We start from the raw sequence: 24486 nt of genomic DNA, 5'->3' as shown, positions 1-24486 counted from the left end.
CGAGAATTGTCGCTCAAAGCTCAGTCCGGCTACTGATCGGTGGCAACAGATTTGCTCTCAAAACATTGCATAGTCATCGTTGCCCTGTGCAGCTTTAAGGAACAAAGAATTCACCTACCGGAAAATATGAGATATGTGATTAAATCATGACATAACTGATGAAACAATTGTCCAGAAGTACTTTTAAAGAAGAACAAAACGGCCTACAATTTGAATATATAGAAAGATTTTAAAAATGTTTTCAGTCAGGAAAAATCTAAATTTCAGGGCCTGCCATTTTCTATCACAAAGAATATTAAGTCTGCTAAATGAAATGGACTTTCACATGTTGTGTGAACGGTAAATGATGTCATAAGACCACAACCAAATAAGATATGAGCAGGAGTTGTTAAAGTTAATACGCAGCTTTATTTAATAGCAACATAGTATGCAGGAGCTTTACCAACAGGTTTCTAACATTAATAATTTTTTTAGTTTCAATAATTAACCGAATCTTATTATAATTACCAAAAAAAAAAGAGGTGAGTAGAAAAGAAGCCTAGAATTTAAAAGACCTAAAATCACAAACCTGAAATGAAATAATTAAATCATCAAAGCAACATGGACGCATCAGCATGCTGAAGGGATGATATATCATTGAAAATTTTACAGTAGACAACATTTTTGGTATATCCATTAATTGTCTTGGCTTCGTCGGCGCAAACAATTTTCAAGCCACATGGAGTTGTGACTCTTGATATCCCTACATACAGATGGACGTGGCTAAAAACTGAGTTTGGAAAATATAAGCCGACATTTTGTATTTTTTGTCCCTGGCTTTTATTGATTGTCATCTCATATCAAAGGGCCACAGGGAACTGTTTTCATTTTAAGACAAATGGGTACGTTTTATCAGCTGGTGTCATAGTAATCCGTGGTATATAAGTTATGTTTCCAGATTTATTACCTGTTATGATGACAGCTTTAATCACAAATGAGTAACATCGAGTCACAATTAGGCGTGTACCATTACACAGTCCCTTCTTCGGATTAAGATTCCGCAGGAGCATTATAGGTGCACCAATTTTGAGCTCAATTTGATGATTTGGCAAACCACTGAATTTCAAAGAATTAAGGTATTCTGCAGGATATAAAGCCTCTGCTGCATCACTTATCGTGGAGCCTTTGCAGATGGTATCACAACTTGTGTAGATCCTAGAATCCCCGGGCAATCTTTTCAAGACCTCTTGATTAAGCACCTAGACATTTTCATTTAACGGGGCTAAGATGGCTCTATTGCGTAAGTATGTAATGTCTCCTTGTTTGACATTTAAGTCACCATAGATTTCATTTACTATTGCACACACGGGGTCACCGTCATACGTGACCTGTAGCTCGAATATGAAAAATATGTTATTATTCTATAATGGGTGCACTGAAATTGGAGGGAGACAAATAAACAGAAACATATATTGAATTGACGAGAAAAAAATTCTCTAGCAAGTTATTTGTGTTGTATCTTTATATGGGAAATTAATAAAGGAGGATCCAAATAATATCCTTCTAACTACAAACTGCATGAAAATTAATTTCAATATTTAATAAAATTGTTGAGAACATGGGGTTGGCATATTCATTTTAACAGGTAATGCAGTTATTACATGATGAATCTGGGTATGTTTATATTGAGCTTGCACTGGGATTCAATCTTATGCAAAACATAAGATGAGATAAATATACAGTGTTGGAGTTTGACAGGGGCAAACCTGTTAGAGAATGCGTATCCCCGAGTCTTCACCATCATGTCTTAAATTAGAAGCTTGCTCTATTCCATCACCCACACTCAACACCCAATCTCGAAATGATATGTTCACGCCAGCCACTGTGATGGGTGGAACATCATTGTCAACCCTCATGTTTTCTAGTAATGGGTACAGTGTGAAATATTTCCATCGATGAGACTTGCTTAAACTTGCATTAACCGTGGCCTCACGACCCATTTTCGGGACCACTGAGAGGGTCGGTCTAAATTCTCCACCAAGAAGCATTTTTATACCACCAAATGGTAATGAAGCAGCGTTTGGGTTGTGTTTGGAGAGAATATCATGAAAGGTACGATCCACTGCCTCAAACACGTAGCGATGGTTCATGGGTGCTTCGTCCCAAATGACAAGGTTAGTTTTACAAATTAACTCATCCAAATGTGTATTTTTCTTGATAATACAACAACTAAATTCATCAATATCAATTGAAATTATAAAGCGAGAATGTGTTGTCCTCCCGCCTTCTACCAGAAAGGAAGTTAAACCCGGAGATGCCACAGGTAATACAATTTTGCCCCCGCTTCTCAATTTTGATATAATGGTTGACCATAAATAGGTATGTCCCGTCCCACTATGTCCATACACAAAATATAACCTACTGTTATTGGATGCAACATCCTGCACAACCTTTTCAAATATAACTCCCTGCATATGATTAAGACATCCAATGTGTTGGCTTGCTTCTAACTTCAAACTATTACAATCATGCATCATTTCCTCTAATAATAGATGATTTGCATATACATGCATTTTGGTAGGATCCACAATAGGAAGCCCGGGTAATTTGTAATATTCTTGCCATGTTGCTTCAATAATTGTTGATCTCAGTAAGTGCAAGCATCTGTTTATCTGCATTTGTAATTTCAAATTTGGTAAATTCAAAACTTTTCTCCGTTTGTACTCTACATCGTCGGAAAAATTCTCCTAATGTCTCTCCCAAAGTTTAGCAGGGTTTGAAACTTCACTAAAAATCAATAATGTGACAAATAGGTCTTGTAAATGCGCAGCATTAGAAAATATTTCCGCCTCTTCAAGTGTTATATTCCACTCATTACCTGATTCCAAAAGTCCTCTGCGAAAGCAAGCTTCCTTGTATGTCTCATAAATTATTCCGTCCACAGTTCTAATATCCTCAAAACTCGTTTCTCCAGCTACAGTGTTTAATAACAAGCGCATATAGAAGTGTTCTCCAAATGAAGGGTGCGCAACAATCATACGCCCAACAACATCCACTTTTTATTGTCGGTGATACCAACACTTCTCATAGCCTTCCCATCGATACTATGTTGGATATGTGACAAATGTGACAGCCTCAACCCCGGGGTCAGGAGTTGACGTCACTCAACACAAACACCAGAAATATAAACAACAAGATTATTATTATTATATGCTAATTCGACCCCGAACCAAGATCCGATCTAGGTTCAAGTACGATTCAGGTTCACATTATTACAACCCATTTATTCAAAAGTCTGACACATTCTAGCTTTACTCAACAACTCATCAGACAACATTTGGCCTGATATACGCTACCTCTAAGGAGCCGGGTCCTGAAGGGGTGGGAACACGGGTCTATCTGTATGGTCTTCTAGGCATCTGCGACATATATACATAACAGGTTGCAAGGGTGAGTGTTAGGAATATATGTGCATTAGTTTGATGATATGTTTAACAAAACACTTAAGTAGAAATTCAGTGTCTGTAGCCTCAACGGATAAGACCACTTTGGCTATCCGTTGATGGTGTAGCTTTACTTAGAAATAAGTCTAGTGTTGTAGCATATTTCAGTCTATGTATTTAAGATGTAATTCTTAGAAGTTGAGAGAAACTATGAGTCATGTTGACTACTAGAAGATATGCAGATAGGAAGGCCAATTGTAAATATTTCATGCCTTGTAATTTTGTATAAATGAAGTGGTATCAACGGATGACTTAAAGACCTTCAACGGATGAGAAGCTAAGCTTCAACGGATGTCTCTAAAGCTTCAACGGATAAAATCCTTCAACGGATGAGTGCATCAACGGATGAAAGCTTCAACGGATGTTCTGTTGATTAACCGTTGATAAGTGGTAGTTGTACCTACAAACAGAGGCACGTGGGTGAACAGAGATAACTAAAATGTGGCAGCCTAATTTCAGGAACATCAGAAAAAGCAGCCGTTCTACTCTAGTATAAAGAGACATTAAGTCAACAAAGTACTGGAGTGAACTGGAGAAGAAACAAGTGGAGATCTTACTTTATTATTTTATATATCCTTGTCTTCACTTGTAAACTTGGTAATATATAAACCAAGTAGTAGCTAGTAATTAGATGAGAATTTTTCCAGAGCTGTTTAGAAAAATCTTGAGAGAAAAATTATCTAGTTTGTACTAGGATGCAGCTGTGATCAAATTCTTAGATCACAGAATTTCTGAAATACCATCTCTGGTGGAACAACAAATCCACCAGAAAAGTTTTTAAAGGTTTATTGTGTTCTTTACATTTGTGTTTGAATATATATCTGTCTGTATCAGCTTAAAGCAATTCACACACTTGTTCATCTTGAACACACAGTCTTTATAAACTGCTCAAAACTTGAAAAAGTTTTGAGATTTACATTCAACCCCCCTTCTGTAAATCTCATTGTTAGTTCTCTAGAAATAACAATTGGTATCAGAGCAGGCTCTTGACAAACAAAGAGTTTAAAGATCTTGGAATCTAACAAAGATGAGTAAGAAGGATATTGGAGTAAAAATCCCAGTTCTTGACAGAGACAGTTATCACCACTGGAAGGTGAAAATGCACCTTCATCTACTCTCCCAAGATGAAGGTTATGTAAACTGTATTGAGAATGGTCCTCACATTCCCCACAAAGTAGCCACAGTTGCTACGGCCACAATTGCTGTTGGTCAATCCATTCCAAAACCTAGAGCAGAATGGACAATGGAAGACACAGAAGAAGTCCACAAGGATAAGAAGGCTATGAACATTTTGTTTAATGGTCTTGACAAGGATATGTTTGATAATGTGATAAATTGCTCAACTGCCAAAGAGGTTTGGGACACAGTTCAGCTGCTGTGTGAAGGTACAGAACAAGTAAAAGAGAACAAGATGCAGCTTCTCATTCAACAGTATGAGTATTTTCATTTTGAAGAAAATGAATCTTTAAATGACACATTTAACAGATTCCAAAAGCTGTTGAATGGATTGAAGCTGTATGGTAGAGTGTACCAGGTGAAGGATTCAAATCTTAAATTCTTAAGATCCTTGCCAAAGGAATAGAAACCCATGACTGTCTCCTTAAGAAACTCTCAGGATTATAAGGACTTCACTCTTGAAAGATTATATGGAATCTTGAAGACTTATGAACTAGAGTTGGAACAGGATGAGGTATTGGAGAAGGGGAGAAAGAAAGGAAGTTCAGTTGCATTGGTAGCTGAAAATGAGAGGGAATGCAGACAAGAAACTGTGAGATCTACATCAAACTCCAAAGATGGTACAAGATATCAGGAATCAAGCAAAGGAAAAGAGCAAGTTGCTGAGAATGAAGACAACTCCAGTCAAGATGACTCTGATAGTGTTGATGAGCATCTTGCATTTCTGTCCAGGAGATTTGCAAAGATGAAGTTTAAGAAAAACACTAGAGCCACTAAACCTCATAAGAACATGGTGGACAAATCAAAGTTCAAGTGTTTCAATTGTGGTATAAGTGGACACTTTGCAAGTGAGTGCAGAAAGCCAACTTCTGAAAAGAAGAAATTTGACCAAGTAGATTACAAGAAGAAATATTTTGATCTGCTCAAGCAAAAAGAAAGGGCTTTCATTACTCAAGAAAAAGATTGGGCAGCTGATGGAGAGGAAGAGAATGAAGATGTGGAGTATGTCAACTTAGCTCTCATGGCTGATTCTGAGGAAAATGAAGTTAGTTCATCAAGAAATCAGGTAACAACTCAGGTAATCACTACTGATGTAACACAACTTACTAAAGAAGAGTGCAATGATGCTTTTAATGACATGTCTACTGAATTGTATCATTTGCGTGTGTCTCTTAAATCTCTTGCTAAAGAAAATAGTAGGATTAAAGAGAACAATCTGTTTTTAAGTAATAGAAATGCTATGTTAGAAGATAAGTTGATTGACCTAGAGAAAACCAAGCTGCATTGTATATCTGTTGAGAATGAACTAGCTGAATCTATTAAGAAAGTAGAAATACTTTCTAATCAATTAAAGAGAGAGCAAGAGGTGATTAAAGCCTGGAAAACATCTAGGGATGTTAGTGCTCAAATTGCCAAGGTCCAAGGAATTGAATCATTCTGTGAAACTGCATGGGATAAAAACAAAAAGAAACTGGAATTAATTGATGGGCTGTCAACGGATGTGGAATCAACGGATGATGAAGGTTATCCGTTGAAGGAAGAAAATGAGCATCCGTTGAAGGTTCCTCAAATTAAAACAGGCAGATGTTTCTAATAGTGAAAATCTAAAGAAACTCAACAAAAAGTTTGGTTCAACTTCCAAGAACTTTGTTAAAGAAGAAGCAAGCACATCCAAAGATGTCAGTAAGGTGAATATAGGGCACATGACCTTAGAACAGTTAAATAATAGGCTCAAGATGGTTGAGAATAAAAAGGAAACTAAAAGAAAATCTAACAGAAATGGGAAGGTAGGTGTTAACAAACATAACAATTACACACCTGATAGGTATGCTCCTAGAAAAAGCTGTGTGCATTGTAGTAGTGTTAATCATCTATCTGCTAATTGCAAATCTCTTAAGAAAACCCCCATAACTGTACCCTCTTCCATGCCTAACATGTCTGCATCATCTCTACATGCTATGCCTACTATGTCTCAACAGAATCCTTATGCACATTTTGCAAACATGCCATATTTTAACAATCCTTATCTTGCTGCATTTAGTATGCCTCAAATGCCATACAATATGCCTATGTGGAATAACATGTATGCACAATCCATGCCTTATCATATTCCAAATGTGCTAAATGATTCTGTGACTAACCCTACACCTCAACCAACTACATCCAAGACCAAGGTTGACTCAAAGTTACCTAATTCTAGAGATGCAGGAGGAATGAAGTCTAGGAGAAAGGCTAACAAGAATGGACCCAAGGAAACTTGGGTACCAAAATCAAATTGATTGATTTTATGGTGTGCAGGGAAATAGAAGAAATCTATGGTACTTGGACAGTGGCTGTTCAAGACACATGACAGGAGATTTCTCCCTGCTCACAGAGTTTAAGGAAAGAGCTGGCCCTAGCATAACCTTTGGAGATGACAGCAAAGGGTTTACTATGGGATATGGCTTGATTTCAACAAGGAATGTCATCATTGATGAAGTTGCATTAGTTGATGGTCTCAAACATAACTTACTGAGCATCAGTCAACTATGTGATAAAGGGAATACAGTTTCCTTCAATTCTGAAGCCTGTATTGTCACTAGTAAGAAAGACAACAAAGTGGTTCTAACTGGAGTTAGAAAAGGAAATGTGTACTTAGCTGACTTCAACTCTGCAAATGCAGAATCTATTACTTGTCTCTTCAGCAAAGCAAGTTCAGTTGAGAGTTGGCTATGGCACAAGAAGCTATCCCATTTGAATTTCAAGACAATGAATGATCTAGTCAAAAAGGACCTAGTAAGAGGAATTCCTCTTGTTGAATTCTCAAGGGATGGTTTGTGTGATGCTTGTCAGAAAGGCAAACAAAGGAAAGCATCATTCAAAAAGAAGCTTGAAACAACAATTGATGAACCATTACAGCTGCTACATATGGATTTGTTTGGACCAGTCAATGTATTGTCAATTGCAAGAAAAAGATATTGCTTAGTGATTGTAGATGATTTCTCAAAGTTTTCATGGGTCTATTTTCTTGGATCAAAGAATGAAGCAAGTGAAATCATTATCAATCACATCAGGCAAGTCAATAATCATCCTGACCTGAAGGTTAGGAATATCAGGAGTGACAATGGAACTGAGTTCAAGAATTTATCAATGAGGCTGTTCTGTGAAGAAAATGGAATCATGCATGAGTTCTCAGCTCCAAGAACACCTCAGCAAAATGGGGTAGTTGAAAGAAAGAACAGATCTTTAATTGAGGCTGCCAGAACAATGCTTGAAGAATCAAAGTTACCAACATATTTCTGGGCTGAAGCTGTTAATTGTGCCTGTTTCACTCAAAATATCTCTTTGATCAATCAAGCTAAAGGCATGACTCCTTATCAGTTGTTCAAGAGAAGAAAACCAACTCTAAACTTTCTTCATGTCTTTGGATGTAAATGCTTTATACTAAGGAATCAATCTGACCATAAAGGGAAGTTTGATGCAAAGGCTGATGAAGGGATATTTGTTGGTTATTCAGCTGGAAAATCTTATAGGGTCTACAATCTAAGAACCAACATTGTTATGGAATCTGTGCATGTTGTGTTTGATGATAAAAAGATTGATGGACTAACAGATGAGGGACAATATGAGAGACTCAAATTTGACAACATTGAGATATATTGTGATGATAGTGAAGAGGAGACTGATGGAGATAACACTTCAAAAGGGATTCAAAACATGCCCTTGGATAATGCACAAAATACTGCATCCATTGAAAGTCAGAATTCTGCATCCGTTGATAGAGGCAATGCAGTATCCGTTGAAAGACATGGTGTATCATCCGTTGAAGTACTAAATGAAGCATCCGTTGATCATAGTTTATCAACGGATAATCGATTTACATCATCAGTTGATAGAACTCCAAGTTCCCTGCAAAGGACCAACAACTCAGGGGGAGTTTCAACTAGTCAACACTCTGTCTCACATCATGACAATACTGAGGCCACCTCATCTAGAGCACATCTTCCACTTCAAAGGAAATGGACCAAGAATCATCCCTTTGAACTGATCATTGGTGATGCATCATCTAAAGTGCAAACAAGAAGAGCTACTCAAGATGAATGTCTGTATAGTAGTTTTCTATCTCAGGAGGAACCTAAGAAAGTGGAAGAAGCCTTATTGGATCCAGATTGGATATTAGCTATGCAGGAAGAGCTAAACCAATTTGAGAGAAACCAAGTTTGGAAGCTGGTACCCAAACCAAAGAACAAGAATCCTATTGACACAAAATGGGTATTCAGAAACAAGATGGATGAAAATGGCATTATCATAAGGAATAAAGCCAGATTGGTTGCTAAAGGCTATTCTCAGCAAGAGGGAATAGATTTTGATGAGACATATGCTCCTGTTGCAAGACTTGAAGCCATCAGAATTTTTCTAGCCTATGCAGCTCATGCCAATTTCAAAGTCTATCAAATGGATGTCAAGAGTGCATTTCTAAATGGGAAATTAGAGGAAGAAGTCTATGTAAGTCAACCTCCAGGATTTGAAGATCCAAATTTTCCAGACTATGTATATTATCTGTTGAAAGCACTCTATGGACTGAAGCAAGCACCTAGAGCCTGGTATGAAACCTTATCAAAATTTCTTTTGGAGAATCACTTCACTAGAGGTACTGTTGATAAAACTCTCTTCTTTAGGAATGTTAATGGCTCTAGTATACTTGTTCAAATTTATGTAGACGACATAATATTTGGTTCTAAAGATGATAAACTTTGTAAAAAGTTTGCTAAGCTAATGCAAAGTAATTATGAAATGAGCCTTATGGGAGAACTAACCTATTTTCTTGGTTTACAAATTAAACAAGTTAGTAATGGAATTTTCATTAGTCAAACTAAATATATTCATGATCTTTTAAAGAAGTTTGACTTAATGGAATGTTCATCTGCAAAAACTCCCATGGCCACTGCCACCAAACTTGAATTAAATAAGACTGAAAGGTCTGTGGACATTACAAGTTATAGAGGCATGGTTGGTTCACTTTTATATTTAACTGCTAGCAGACCAGATATAATGTTTGCTACATGTCTGTGTGCTAGATTTCAAGCTGATCCTAGGGAGTCTCACTTAATAGCTATCAAAAGGATTTTCAGATATCTCAAGGGTACACCAAATTTAGGTATTTGGTATCCTAGAGAATCTGGCTTTGATATAATTGGTTATTCAGATGCAGACTATGCAGGTTGCAAAATAGACAGGAAAAGTACAACAGGCTCCTGCCAATTCCTGGGAAACAAGCTTGTATCATGGTTTAGCAAAAAGCAAAATTCAGTCTCTACTTCTACAGCTGAGGCTGAATACATTGCTGCTGGAAGTTGCTGCTCTCAAGTGTTATGGATGAGAAATCAACTCCTTGACTATGGACTTCATGTTGATAGAATTCCTATCTTTTGTGACAACACAAGTGCCATAGCCATAACAGAGAATCCTGTACAGCACTCAAGAACCAAGCACATTGATATCAAGTACCACTTCATTAGGGAGCATGTCATGAATGGTACAGTGGAACTACATTTTGTTCCAAGTGAACAACAAATTGCAGACATATTTACCAAGCCACTTGATGAATCAACATTCACAAGATTAGTAAGTGAGCTAGGTATGCTTAATTACTTTTAAAATTCAATCTTTATTGCAATTTGAATTGAAGCCTAAAATATATTAGTTGCTAGAACAAATTTGACTTTTAACAAAGTTTATACCATCAACGGATGTTTCCTATCCGTTGAAAGTCAAAATTGCTCTATCAACGGATATTCATTATCCGTTGAAAGACAAATACATTTCTGGAATTTTTATCCGTCAACGGATAAAACTGAAGTACCTTTCAACGGATGACAATTTGCCTTATCCGTTGAAATGTCACATCAGTCGATTCAGGTGTTTCACAGCCGTTGATTCTATTTTCTTAACCGTTGATACTCATACATACATCTGTATGTATTGGTTTTAAAGGTAGTTGTTAGAATACTTACAGTTTATTCTTAAACGGCTGAAATTCACTAACATATACTTATTGATTAATCTTTTACTAATTTTTTTTTTTTTTGAAAGCATATAAGCCCTTCTGATTTTTCATTTTTACTTTACGCTTTCTTAAAATTTCAAGCATTTACCATTTTCTCTCTGCAAAACCTTCAAGTTATTCTCTGCAATTTCTACTCACAACAATGGCACCAGTCGTGAAAATTATGTCTCAATCTGGGTTCATCTATGAGAAGAACAATTTCATAGCTTTGGTAGAAAAGAATGAAGCCCATTCAGACTATCACAAAATGATGGACTTCATCAAAAACTGTAAACTTAGCTATGCAATGCTGGAAGCCCCAACGATTTACTGTGAAGTAGTTGAGGAGATTTGGACAACTGCTGAGTTCAACTCCATAGATATGACTATCTCCTTCACTCTCAAAGGTAAAAATCACTGTATTAACTGTGATGATTTACAAGCATGTTTTAAATTACCTGAGAACAATGCCATGACACCACACACTGATAATGATGTATCTACCATGTTAGATTCCATAGGTTATTCTCTTAACTCTGCTAGTTTAGGGAGTATTAGAAGAAAAGGCCTTAGGAAAGAATGGAGTTTTCTTGGGGATGCCTTTATAAAGGTTTTCTCTGGGAAAATTAGTAATTTTGATGCCATAACTTCATCTCTTGTTAATATGCTCTATATGCTTGTTTCTGATAGGTATTTTAACCTTAGCAACTATGTGATGCTAGAATTGGGTACTAGATTAGGTAACAAAGCTAATAAACCTAATAACATCTATTATGCTAGATTCTTTATGTTATTGGCTAACCATGTTGCTGAAGGTTTGGTCATAATCAATGAGAATAATAAACTCAAGTGCTGGGCACAAGAGAAAAGAGTTCTTGCAGATTTATTGAGAATGGATCTCAACAACAGTGTGCCATTGGTATATTTACCAATCATGAATGCACCTCAGGTAGGTGAGGTAATTGCTTCTACAACTCCTACTTCTTCCAACCCCTCTATTTCTTTATCTTCTAGTGTGGCCATGAAATCTGTGACAATGCCCCAACAGATTTCTACCAAGGTCACCAAAACTAAACTTTCAAAATCAAAGACAAAGAAAACCACCTCTGTTGTTTCTCAAAAGACAACAGTTGTAACACCAACCATTAACCCTGAGGGGAGTGAACAGGGTGTGAGTGGTGAGGGGAGGGGTGAACATCAAAGAAACCCCCAGGATAAGGAAGGAGAGTTAAGTGCTTCCCAAGCTAGCCAAGCCACAGTTTCTCAAAAAGCTGTGGTGGTTGAAAAGGTATCTAGCACATCCCTAGTTGCATCCTCCCAAAAGGATGTTACTATTGAAAATAGTTCCCAACCAGGAACACAGAACAAACGAGGGAGGGACACTGAAGCCAAACACTCACCAACAAAAGCTTTTATTAGAAGAAAGAAGGCTAGAACCCAATCTTCTACACAGGGTGCACACACTGCACAAATACATCCATCTGTATCTATGCCTTCTCAAACTCAGTTTGATGTGACTCCAATAAATGTGGAGTCACAGCCCCATTCTCTCACAATAATCACACATCAATCACCAAACACTTCATCACCATCTCTGGATGTGGATATGTTATTCCCATCAATTCCTGATTCTCCCTCTTTACAACTCAGGGAGGAGCCCCACTCAAATACAGGTGATCATCATCTCTTAGATGATTTGTTGGATCACCCGCAAATTCTTTCAGATATAATTGAAGGATCTGTGTCACCACATCTCAAATCAATCTACACAGATTCAACAGTTATATCACTTTCAATTTCAACTTCTTTTCCTTCTTCAACGGATATCACTCATCCGTTGACAAGTGGTTGCTCTTCAACGGATAAGCTTAACAGCAGTTATCCGTTGATAACATCAGTTTCACCTTCAACGGATATTCCACATCCGTTGATAGTCTCTCCACACATAACTGAATCAATTCCAAGTGTAGAAGACATGAATACTGTGCAATCACTCTTAGGATTGAGGGAAGGGAGTGAAAATTTGAGTGAGAGGCTGGGTTGCTCCCAGGAAAAAGGAGAGATTGAGAGCTCAAAAATGCATGCTATTTCTTCCAGCATGGCAAAAGTAAGTGATAGGAGTACCACCTTAGTAGGTGAAGGTGAGGGAGTGAGTTGTGTGAGCCAGGGGGAGCCCCTGATGCAAGAAAATAGAGAAAAAGAGAGAAAGGCAGGTACAGTAGATATAAGGGTGGAACCAGCCATTGCTAGTGAGTCAATGATTGTGGATGATGCTGAAAAGGAAAGACAATTTCAGCAACATTACAAAGCTAAAATTGATAACATTTCCTTGGATGCTGACACTTTTACTCATCCTGTGTCAGCCTATCAAATGTTGGCTGCTCAGGGCAATGAGGAGGCAGAAAAGACACTACATCTAGTACACACAACAGAATCTCTTCAAAGGGATAAAGCTGCTATTAACAAGATGCCTTCTACAGCTGGTGAGCCATCTGAGGAATTTGGAGTAAATTCTGATGATGATGACTCTGTTTCTTTTGATGGAAGCATGAACTTAGGGGGAGATGAAGGCCCTAGTTCAATTCCAAATCTACCTGAATGGGCTTTGACAAAGGAGTATAGATCAGGGGAATTCAATGTCTCCTTAGTCAAACAAATCAACACTATTCAACAGGCCATTCAGAACACTTCACATGCAAGTATCAAGGCTATCCTTCAAGCTCACCTGGACTCACTGCATCTCATGAAGTTGCAGCAAGTAAAGCAGAATCTGAGTATGGATGATCTCAGGAAGGATATTGCTGACTTGAAATCCTACAGTTCTGAAAAATTGGATTCAGTCATGCCCTATGGTACATTGCAGGACTTGGTTTTGAGATTGAAAAAGGAATTAGTTACTGAGAAAAGGCTGGCCAAGTTGGAAGACAGAGTTCAAGTTATTGAAGATTCTGTGGCCACCATTCTTCACAACCAACAATCTCAAACCAGTCTCCTAATGCAGCTGGCAAAAGCACAAGGATTGACCCCTCTCCTTGATGATAACAAAAAGGGGGAGAGTAAAAGGGAAGGGGAAGGAGAGCCATCTACAAAAATCAAAATATCTAAAGTGCTAGTTCCTGCCATCACTACTTCTCCAATCATTCAAATCAAAGGAAAGCCTGATGGAATTGATTTGATTCAGCTAGCAGCAGCTGAAATTCAAGTGAAAGAGCAAAGGAGGAGAATTGATGAAAGGTTGCAACTGTTGTTTGGCTCTACACAAGATAAATCAACATCTGTGAAATATAGCACAAAGATTGAACCAATCAACATGGAGCTCAAGCCAGTAGGGAGACATAAGGATGGAGAAGCTTCTTCCAAAGAACTACAAGCTATAATTCTCAAGCCCAATAAAAGATCCAATAAGGACTCTACAAAGAATCCTTTAAAAGAAGTGGACTTTCCTCCTCCAAAAGCTGATGAGAACAAGCTTTTAGGTAGGAGTATTGCTTATCTCAAAGAGACCATGGATGAGGCTGTAAGGAGAAATAGGGCTATTATCTCTAGAGAGGGAAAGAGCATATGTGTGATGCAAGGACATCCCAAATTCTCAATAGCCAAGAAGGAAGAAGTCAAGCAACTAAAGGCTGACAAAAGAGCACAAGCAAAGCTTGAACAACAGCTAAAGTCAAGTCAAGTTGAAGAAGAGAAAGGAATTGAAGTCAGGGGTGAAGACAAGATTGCAAACCTAGATGAGGTTTTTGGGAGTATATTTGGTGAGAGTATGGAAGAAAGAGAGGAATAGCAGAAGGGAAACAGAAGAAAGGCCAAGGCACATAGAAGGAGTGAAGATAATACTGAAGTAACCAAATCTATATCTAAACCACTACCTTCCATACCTGAACCTCTTGTTGCTAATCCCACTATAAACATCCATGGTGAACCAATCATTCCAAAAGAGGAACCTATTGATTGGGACACCATCAAATTGCCTACCTTTCTAACCACTCTTCCACTACCAAAGAAACAGAAAAGAAAACCCAAATCTACACCTCCCATAACCTCTAAGAAATTCACTCAAAAACAAAAGCCTAAGCCTAAGCCATCCATTTCTAAAGATGATTATGTTCACATCTGTGACATAAAAGAAATTTCAGACATTGAACTCTATCTGGATGAGCTGGAGGATGTAAGAGGAATAGCTGCTTACAGACAGCTACCAGAGAGATTAGTGTTCAGATACAAAGGAGCTGGGGAAAGAACATGGCCTCTCCACAGGATTCTGAATGAAGGCTACTCTACCTTGATTAGAGTCTTTTCAGCTATACAAAAGGATTCTGGCTTTACCAGAACTGCCAAGACTGAAATTCTCAACAAGATTGCCAATATAAGGAAAACTTGGAGGGAGCCCAATGCTTTACCCAGGACTTTACTCATTCAAGAAAGGGGAATTACAATTCACAAATCACCTCATTGGTTGATGGAATTTAGAGATGATAAAGGAGTCAGAAGATTTTTCAGACTTGAAGACCAACTCAAGATTGCCAGCAATGAAACTCTCAAGGAAATGCAATCTAAGTTGGATATCAGTGTTGAAGATGAAGCTGAATTCTTCAGACAACTCCAACTCCAAATTGAGGAAAATGACAAAGGGCTAGGAAAGAAAACCAGGGAATAAAGAAGAAAAAGATGATTTGCTCAGGCTAAAGGAGTATCCTTGGAAATACTGTAAATCTTCAATTTCCTCCTAGTACATACATTTTTGCAGCATTTTCAAATTTCTACTTAGTTTCAATTCATATATCTGTTAAGTGTTTTGTTATCATCAAGTTAACCCTGAATTTATGCCTACAATTCTTATAGACATAAATAGGGGGAGATTGTTAGGAATATATGTGCATTAGTTTGATGATATGTTTAACAAAACACTTAAGTAGAAATTCAGTGTCTGTAGCCTCAACGGATAAGACCACTTTGGCTATCCGTTGATGGTGTAGCTTTACTTAGAAATAAGTCTAGTGTTGTAGCATATTTCAGTCTCTGTATTTAAGATGTAATTCTTAGAAGTTGAGAGAAACTATGAGTCATGTTGACTACTAGAAGATATGCAGATAGGAAGGCCAATTATAAATATTTCATGCCCTGTAATTTTGTATAAATGAAGTGGTATCAACGGATGACTTAAAGACCTTCAACGGATGAGAAGCTAAGCTTCAACGGATGTCTCTAAAGCTTCAACGGATAACATCCTTCAACGGATGAGTGCATCAACGGATGAAAGCTTCAACGGATGTTCTGTTGATTAACCGTTGATAAGTGGTAGTTGTACCTACAAACAGAGGCACGTGGGTGAACAGAGATAACTGAAATGTGGCAGCCTAATTTCAGGAACATCAGAAAAAGCAGCCGTTCTACTCTAGTATAAAGAGACATTAAGTCAACAAAGTACTGGAGTGAACTGGAGAAGAAACAAGTGGAGATCTTACTTTATTATTTTATATATCCTTGTCTTCACTTGTAAACTTGGTAATATATAAACCAAGTAGTAACTAGTAATTAGATGAGAATTTTTCCAGAGCTGTTTAGAAAAATCTTGAGAGAAAAATTATCTAGTTTGTACTAGGATGCAGCTGTGATCAAATTCTTAGATCACAGAATTTCTGAAATACCATCTCTGGTGGAACAACAAATCCACCAGAAAAGTTTTTAAAGGTTTATTGTGTTCTTTACATTTGTGTTTGAATATATATCTGTCTGTATCAGCTTAAAGCAATTCACACACTTGTTCATCTTGAACACACAGTCTTTATAAACTGCTCAAAACTTGAAAAAGTTTTGAGATTTACATTCAACCCCCCTTCTGTAAATCTCATTGTTAGTTCTCTAGAAATAACAGTGAGCATAATCGCTCAGTAGTACCAACATATGAATAACAAGATAAAAATAGTAATGTAAACAATGATAGGAACAGAGCTGTAATCATGTGAACAATGTTATATAATGAAAAGCTGAGATAACTGGATATCACTGACTAACATGCTTTTACAAAATAACGTAGTAGTGTGCTGTGTAAGCACCAAAGTCCAATTTTAGCATGCTATTCACATTAATAAAGCCACTGTATCAAGTACTTATACCCTTACGGGAATCACAAAGCCAAATCAGATACGTAACGGATATGTGAAGACAGCTGATCAGGATATCAACACCAGACGGCTCTAACTGCCATCCCATTTACCTATTCCGGAACTCAGAGACTAGCTAGGTCTCTGACCTGCTGGACTAATCGGTTATAATTTGTGTGCAACCGAATTAGTATCTTATGCCACCTCAATAGGCCTACTCTGGCCCCTATGTATCCCATATCTAATCATTTTATCCAGTTTTCAAAAAACTTGTACCTATCTCATTTCAAAATCATTCATTTTAACAGCGCACATACAAAAATCTAGCTCGCAAATCATTTCATTCGAGATAGGTACCTTTCGAAGTTACTTTTCCCCAAAACAGTTTTTAAAACAGTGATTTATAACTACAGGGGACACGTAACTCAAAACGTTTCTTTTCCATTACGAGATTAAAACATTAGCTATTCATATGTACTGAACCATAAGAGAATGGTCAGGGGTACTCGCCTTGCAACGCTTTCGGAAATTCTAAGTAGCTTTTATGCTGACTTCGGTCCTGGTGAGACTCGACTGGGATCTACAAATACAGAATACCCTAATCAGTTATATCGACATGCTTGATATCCTTAAATCCTAATAACCCAATCCGATAGCCCGACTCGTATAACAATTATACACGCAATCACGTAATTACGTAATCCGAACATAAATAGGGGTAACACGTATAATATAAATAAGTACGTTTTAAAAGTAAATTTTTAGAAAATTTTGGCAGCAACTCTTTTGCTTATAAGCCTACCCGTCGATTACAATCGACGTCAACAATCACAATAATCCACAAGTTTCGTCACAACACCAATTCCAAAATCACGTATTTATTTACGTACAATTCCAATATATGATTTATTTTTGAAAACATTTTATATAAATCATTTTATTTATTTATAAAAATTAGGACTCTGAACAACGTCATCACCATCCACGGTCCGCTCGTAACGAGTCATCGCGGTACGGCGGCAAAATTCGGATTCCAACCAAAACTTTTGTCGATTAATTACTAAAATTTTCCCGCATAAATTCATTTTTATCACGAATATTACTCAATAATTCCCTACAATAAAAGGAATTAAAAATTAAAATTAAAATCTGCACAGTCCAAACCAACAGCACACAGGCGGCCCAACAAGGCCCAAACCAAAAGCCCAACTGAGAATCCCAAACTGAGCAACCCAACGGAGCAACACAACAGATCAGCCAGGTAACCACACGCAGCCAAGCGCTGCCACACACACAGATAATCACACTAATATGCATACACAAATACATAGAGCACACACATATATACAGGTATATATATATATGCATACCAACTGAACAAAACAGAACCAAGCCAAACCGGAGTACAGTGGCGGCTCACCGGAAAAACAAAATGGAAAACCGAGAAGAACATGCGAACAAGAACCCAGGAAGGAGGAGGGAGAAACGAAAGAAACAGAGAAGAAGATCGAGAGAGAGAACCCGAGATTTCAAGAGAAAAAAAAATCAGTCAAAGCCGAGAAGGAGATACAAAAGGGGGTGGTGTGTTTATTTTCCCAAATAAGGAGTTGCAGACACATATCATTAATTGTGATACGTGTCGCCCTATTATCTCAGCAATTTTCGGGTTTTATAATCTCGTTTTATTCCGGATTTACGAAACAAATAGCGGTTAAAAACATTTCGAAATAAATCCCAATTAGTTTTAAAATATCAGAAATATCCCAGAATACATAAAAACATATTTTTTGAAATTTTAAAACAATTTTTAAGGTGCACTTTATACCCGCTTTTTAATAATTAAACGAAACACAGTGCGGGTGAAATTAATCCCAAATATTTCCAAAATAATTTTAAAATTACCAGAATATTATAAACTTCGTAAAATATGAATTCCATGATTTTTGAAGAATTCTAGAATTAAATATGGAATTTATAAATAAATAGACTCAGGAAATCATTTAAAGATAAATAATTAGTAAAATATTGATTTCCCAATTTTATAAAATCCTAAAAATAATTATTGAAATTATAAAATTATAAAACAGATGTTAGAGGCAATCCAGATATTTATGGAATTAAAACTGTAATAAAATCACTTTTACAAGCATAACAAAACCACATATCTGGATAATAAATCACAAAAATCCATACCATATATCAATAGATCACAGATAATTAGTAAAAATCAACACACTGCTGCCAAAAATCAATACACATATTTTATTTAATTATTTATTCAATTATTACACTTTTATATATTGAAAATAAAAAGAAAATACATGAGTCGTTATATCCTTTCCCCCTTAAAAAGATTCTGCCCCCAGAATCTGACTCAGCTAAACAAATGAGGATATTTATCAAGCATGTCTGACTCCAATTCCCAAGTAGACTCTTCTACTCGAGGATTTCTCCACAAGACTTTCACTATAGGGATCGATTTATTCCTAAGGACTCGTTCTTTACGGTCCAAGATTTGAATCGGTTGTTCCACATAAGACAGGTCTGACTGAAACTCAATGGGTTTGTACTCTATAGCCTGATTTGAATCAGGAACATATGGCTTCAACATAGATACGTGGAAGACATTATGAATGTGCTGCCACTGCGGTGGTAATGCTATCTCGTAGGCAACCTTCCCTACTTTCTTCAAAACTTTAAATGGTCCTATAAATCTGGGGTTAAGTTTTCCTTTCTAACCAAATCGCACTAACCCTTTCCAAGGTGATCCCTTTAGTAACACCAGAGCTCTTATCTCGATTTTCATATCCTTCCTATGCAAATCTGAATTCTTTCTCTGTCTATCTTGGGCTGCTTCTAACCTTTTCCGAATCAATACTATTGCATCTCTGGTTTGCTGAACCAACTCGGAACCTAATACTTTCTTCTCTCCTACTTCATCCCAATACAACGGTGGTCTACACTTGCGTCCATACAAAACTTCGTAGGGAGAAATTCCAATATTCGCATGGTAGTTGCTGTACGAGAACTCAATCAAAGGTAAGTGTTCATCCCAATTATCCTTAAAATCCAAAACACAAACTCTCAACATATCCTCTATGGTCTGAGGATGATAGGCGGTGCTCATATTCAACTTTGTTCCTAGGAACTCTTGGAATTTGGTCCAAAACCTGGAATTGAATCTCGGTTCTCGATCTGACACTATAGACACAGGCACTCCATGTTTGTAACTATCTCATCCAAATATAACTTAACTAGCTTTTCCAAAGAATACCTTTCATTGATCGGAAGAAAATGCACTGACTTGGTCAGTCTATCAATGATCACCTAGATAGCATCGTGATTTACTCTCGTCTTTGGCAATCCCACTACAAAATCCATGGCAATCTCTTCCCACTTCCATTGGGGAATCTCCAAAGGTTGTAACAATTCACTTGGTCGTTGATGCTCCGCTTTTACCATTTGGCACACGTGATATTTTCTAACCTAATTGGCAATATCCTTCTTCATTCATGGCCACCAAAAGTTTCTCTTCCAGTCTTGGTACATCTTAGTGCTACCAGGGTGGATAGAAAACCTAGAGTTGTGTGCTTCGTGTAATACTTCATTCTTCAGTTCCGTTACATTAGGAATCCAAATTCTGGATGAAAATCTAAACAAACCTTGGTTATCCTTTTGAGTACATAACTCCTCTCCCGTCAAAGTATCCAACTCTTGTTCCATAACTCCTTCTTGACACCTTTTGATCTTTTCCATAACGCCGGCTGGAAGGTAACTTCATATAGCTGCTCCTTACTTTCATTTGGTGCTCAAACTTTAATCTCCATCTTTTCTAAGTCTCGTGCTAGTTCGTCTGCAATCCGAACCCAATTTCTCTTTTCTACTCAATGCATCATCCACCACATTGGCTTTACCTGGGTGATAATTAATCGAACAATCATAGTCCTTAATATGTTCCAACCACCTTCTCTGTCTCATGTTCAAATCCTTCTGCGTGAATATGTACTTTAGGCTCTTATGATCCGTATATATATAGCACTTCTCCCCATACAAGTAATGACACCATAACTTTAGAGCAAACACTATAGCTACCAACTCAAGGTCATGAACTGGATTATTCTGCTCATGAGGCTTCAGTTGTCTGGAGGCATAGGCGATAACTTTGGCATGCTGCATTAATACACATCCCAAACCTTTCAAAGAAGCGTCGCTATAAATCAAAAAGTTTCCCGTCTCATCTGGAAATGCTAACACTGGACCTGTCACTAACCTCCTTTTCAATTCCTGGAAACTTTCTTCACACTTTTTTGTCCAAATAAACTTTTCATTCTTCCTGGTTAACCTGGTTAATGGGGATGCAATCTTTGAGAAATCCTTTACAAACCTTCGATAATATCCAGCTAATCCAAGAAAACTTCTTATTTCCGTCGGAGTCTTCGGTTGCTCCCACTTTGATACGGCTTCAATCTTTACTGGGTCTACTTTAATACCTTCCTTACTCCCTACATGTCCAAGAAACTATACCTCTGTTAGCCAAAATTCACACTCAGAGAACTTTGCATACAATTGCTTTTCTCTCAACTTCTGAAGGGAAATCCGTAGATGCGTCTCATGATCTTCTGGAGTCTTTGAATATATAAGTATGTCATCAATTAATACAATAACAAACTTATCCAAATATTCCTTATACACCCGGTTCATAAAGTCCATGAAAGCCGCTGGTGCATTTGTCAATCCAAACGACATCACTAAGAACTCGTAATGGCCATACCTTGTCCTGAATTCCGTCTTGGAAATATCTTCGAGCTTTATCTTCAGTTGGTGGTAGCCAGACCTTAAATCAATCTGTGAGAAGTACCATGCCCCCTTAAGATGATCAAATAAATCGTCGATGCGTGGCAAAGGATATTTATTCTTTATTGTCAACTTGTTCAACTCTCTATAGTCAATGCACAATCTCAAACTTCCATCCTTCTTCTTTATGAATAGCACTAGAGCACCCCACGGAGAAATACCAGGTCGAATAACTCCGTTATCCAATAGTTTCTGAAGTTGTTTAGCCAATTTTTTCATTTTTATTAGGGCCATCCTATATGGAGCTTTAGAAACTGGTTCAGCTCCGGGTATCAAATCAATGGAGAAATCTATTTCTTGATCAGGTGGCAATCCTGTTAACTCTTCTGGGAAGACGTCAGGGAATTCTCTTACTATGGGAATCTCATCCAAAGTATGGGTCTCTTTCTTCATATCCACCACATGAGTTAAATACTCCTCACACCCTTGCCGAAATAATTTCTTTTCTTGCAATACTGAAAGGAATATTTTATCTTGCCTCTGTCCTTGATAACTGATCCAATTATTATCTAGGGTATACATAACAACTCTCTTTTTCTTACAGTCAATATTTTCCTTATATAGAGACAACGAATCCATGCCTAAAATAACATCAAAGTCTCCTAACTCAAAGGGTATTAGGTCGACAAGGAAATATATCCTGAAATATCTATGGAGCATTTAGGACATAATTAGTTTACATGCACTTTATCTTTATTAGCCAATTCTATGGTCAAAGGTTCCTCTAAGTCTTCCAATACCAATTACATTTTATTCACACAATTGATAGATATAAAGGATTTGGACGCTCCCGAATCAAATAAAACGTTAACAGGTACGGAATTAAGGGAAAGCGAACCTGTAACCATATCGGAATCATGAGCTGGAGATTTCTGGGTCATCTTAAAGGTTCTAGCTCTAGTAGTATTGGTTGCTGGTCCTTGGGACACATTCATTCCAACACTACCTCGAGTCACTGAGTTGCAATTCCTAGCAATATGCCCCACTTTGCCGTAACTAAAGCAGATTACTCCTTGAGTCTCAGACTTACACTCCGTAGAATAATGACCCTTCTGGCCATACTTAAAACAGTTCATATTTTCTCGGCATTGACCACTGTGCTTCTTCCCATATGTCTTACAATCAATCACTGGCTTCCTAAGCCTTGTTAGGGTGGAGTTAACTGAAGTGGTACTGGGTCTAGCCTGAGGGAAATTTTGTCTCCTGAACTTCTTATTCTTATTCTTTCCAAACCAACGCTGGAACTTCTGACTTGCTATACCCGATTCTGACCTAGCAGGTCCACTTTCAAACTTCCTTTTCTTTTCACCCTGCTCCTTTGCAGCTAACCTCTAGTCACTTTCTATCACTAAGGCATCCTGAACTACCGAATTATATGTCTTGAGTTGTAGAGCTACAACTCCACTCCTTATTCTGGCTTCAACCCTTGTTGAAACCGCTTCGCTCGTTGATCTTTCGAACTCACATATTCTGGTGCTATACGGGCCAATCCGTAAACTTTGCTTCATACTCCGTGACACTCCTGTCTCCTTGCTTCAACTCCAAAAACTCCATCTCCATCTGACTCTGGAGACAGTCCATAAAGTATTTCTCCAAGAACAACTTTGTGAATCTGGCCCATGGGACAGGACCTTCTCCTTCTAATGCTCGCGTAGATTCCCACCAATAGTTCGAATCATTCTTCAGAAAATAACTAGCATAATCCGTCTTTAAATCCTCACTCACCTTGGTGAGCGCAAACGCCTTTTCCATTTCCTTCAACCATCTCATGGCAGCAACAGGATCTACCTCTCCTTCAAACTCTGGGGGATTCACTGCCTGGAAAGACTTAAAGCTAACAACCTAGTTTGTCCCCCTCATCTCATGCTGCTGTTGGATTTGCAGTTGCTGCTGTTGGATTTGCTGTTGTTGTTTCTGTATGAGCTGTTCTTGTTGTTGTTGTTGTTGTTGTTGCAATTGTTGTTGTTGATGTTGGAATTGTTGTTGTTGTTGGGCCAGCTGTGTAGACTGCTGACGCAACAAATTCATCAATTCACTCATGGAGGGATCCCCAGCAGATTCGTTATTGGGTTGAGAATTCTTCTTTAGTGGCATCTCCTGAAACATAACATGCATATATAAGAAAATGGATTGCTTCAAGAACTTTATACATATACATCAGGAGCGCGTTGCCACTAAGACAATATCCTCATCCTCAGTTTAATTGGATCTGTCCGGAGTGAATGATCATAATCTAGAAATGCCAGCAACAGAAGCAACAATAATAGTAACAATAATAATAACAACACAAAACTATATAAAAACTGAACAATGAATTAAAGTAGCTACAATACAATATCCAACATGAATCCAACTAGTACAACTGAAATCCAACTAAAAAGAAACCATCCAAATACACATCAAAATTGGTTGTCATAGCAGCCTCCGCCTACTACAAACTATCACAATATAATGTATATATACAAATAAAACAACTACAGAACTCCTAAAAGCCAACTCTGAGCTTTGTATCTCTCTGCTGCAATCCTGGTCTAACCACTACCACTGTCACCGATAGAACCTAGATCAAACACTAACCAGTTTACTAGGTCCAGATACTGCACAACCCTGAACTCTGAGCTAATGAAACGGTTAATGGATCTAGCCCTCTCAACAGCCATCTGGGTCAAGGATCGCACACGGGCCTGCACCTCAGCGGAAGGGACAGGAATGCCCTAGAAAGGTGCAACGGGTATCTGGTCACGCTGAGCAGCCAACCTCGGACTCTGCTCTCTGATAAAAGATGTATTCACCGCTCGGTAAACATGGTAAGGGATCGGAGAAGAAGTAACACTAGGGGCTACAG

At 37.7% G+C, this 24486-nt stretch overlaps 1 protein-coding gene across 1 annotated transcript; it reads right to left on the bottom strand.

The window, feature by feature from the left end:
- Positions 1-1748: 1748 nt before the first annotated feature.
- LOC141714864 (uncharacterized) lies at positions 1749-3017 on the bottom strand. Its single transcript, XM_074518360.1, has 2 exons — positions 2763-3017; positions 1749-2651 (listed from the first exon to the last, which is right to left on the bottom strand). The coding sequence occupies exons 1-2, from the start codon at positions 3015-3017 to the stop codon at positions 1749-1751; spliced, it is 1158 nt and encodes a 385-aa protein (XP_074374461.1).
- Between the last annotated feature and the right edge of the window lie 21469 nt (positions 3018-24486).

Source organism: Apium graveolens, chromosome 3, assembly GCF_009905375.1.
Source record: "Apium graveolens cultivar Ventura chromosome 3, ASM990537v1, whole genome shotgun sequence".
NCBI classification, from domain to species: domain Eukaryota; kingdom Viridiplantae; phylum Streptophyta; class Magnoliopsida; order Apiales; family Apiaceae; genus Apium; species Apium graveolens.
The sequence above is the reverse complement of the archived record's forward strand: the minus strand, read 5'-3'. Positions and strand labels throughout refer to the sequence as shown.

What these genes read in the sequence shown, in the direction of transcription:
- LOC141714864 (XM_074518360.1), bottom strand. Translation starts at nt 3,017, where the DNA reads ATGATTGTTGCGCACCCTTCATTTGGAGAACACTTCTATATGCGCTTG. An exon ending in CATTATTGATTTTTAGTGAA is followed by an intron (nt 2,652 to 2,762) that starts GTTTCAAACCCT and finishes TTACAAATGCAG; the next exon opens with ATAAACAGATGCTTGCACTT.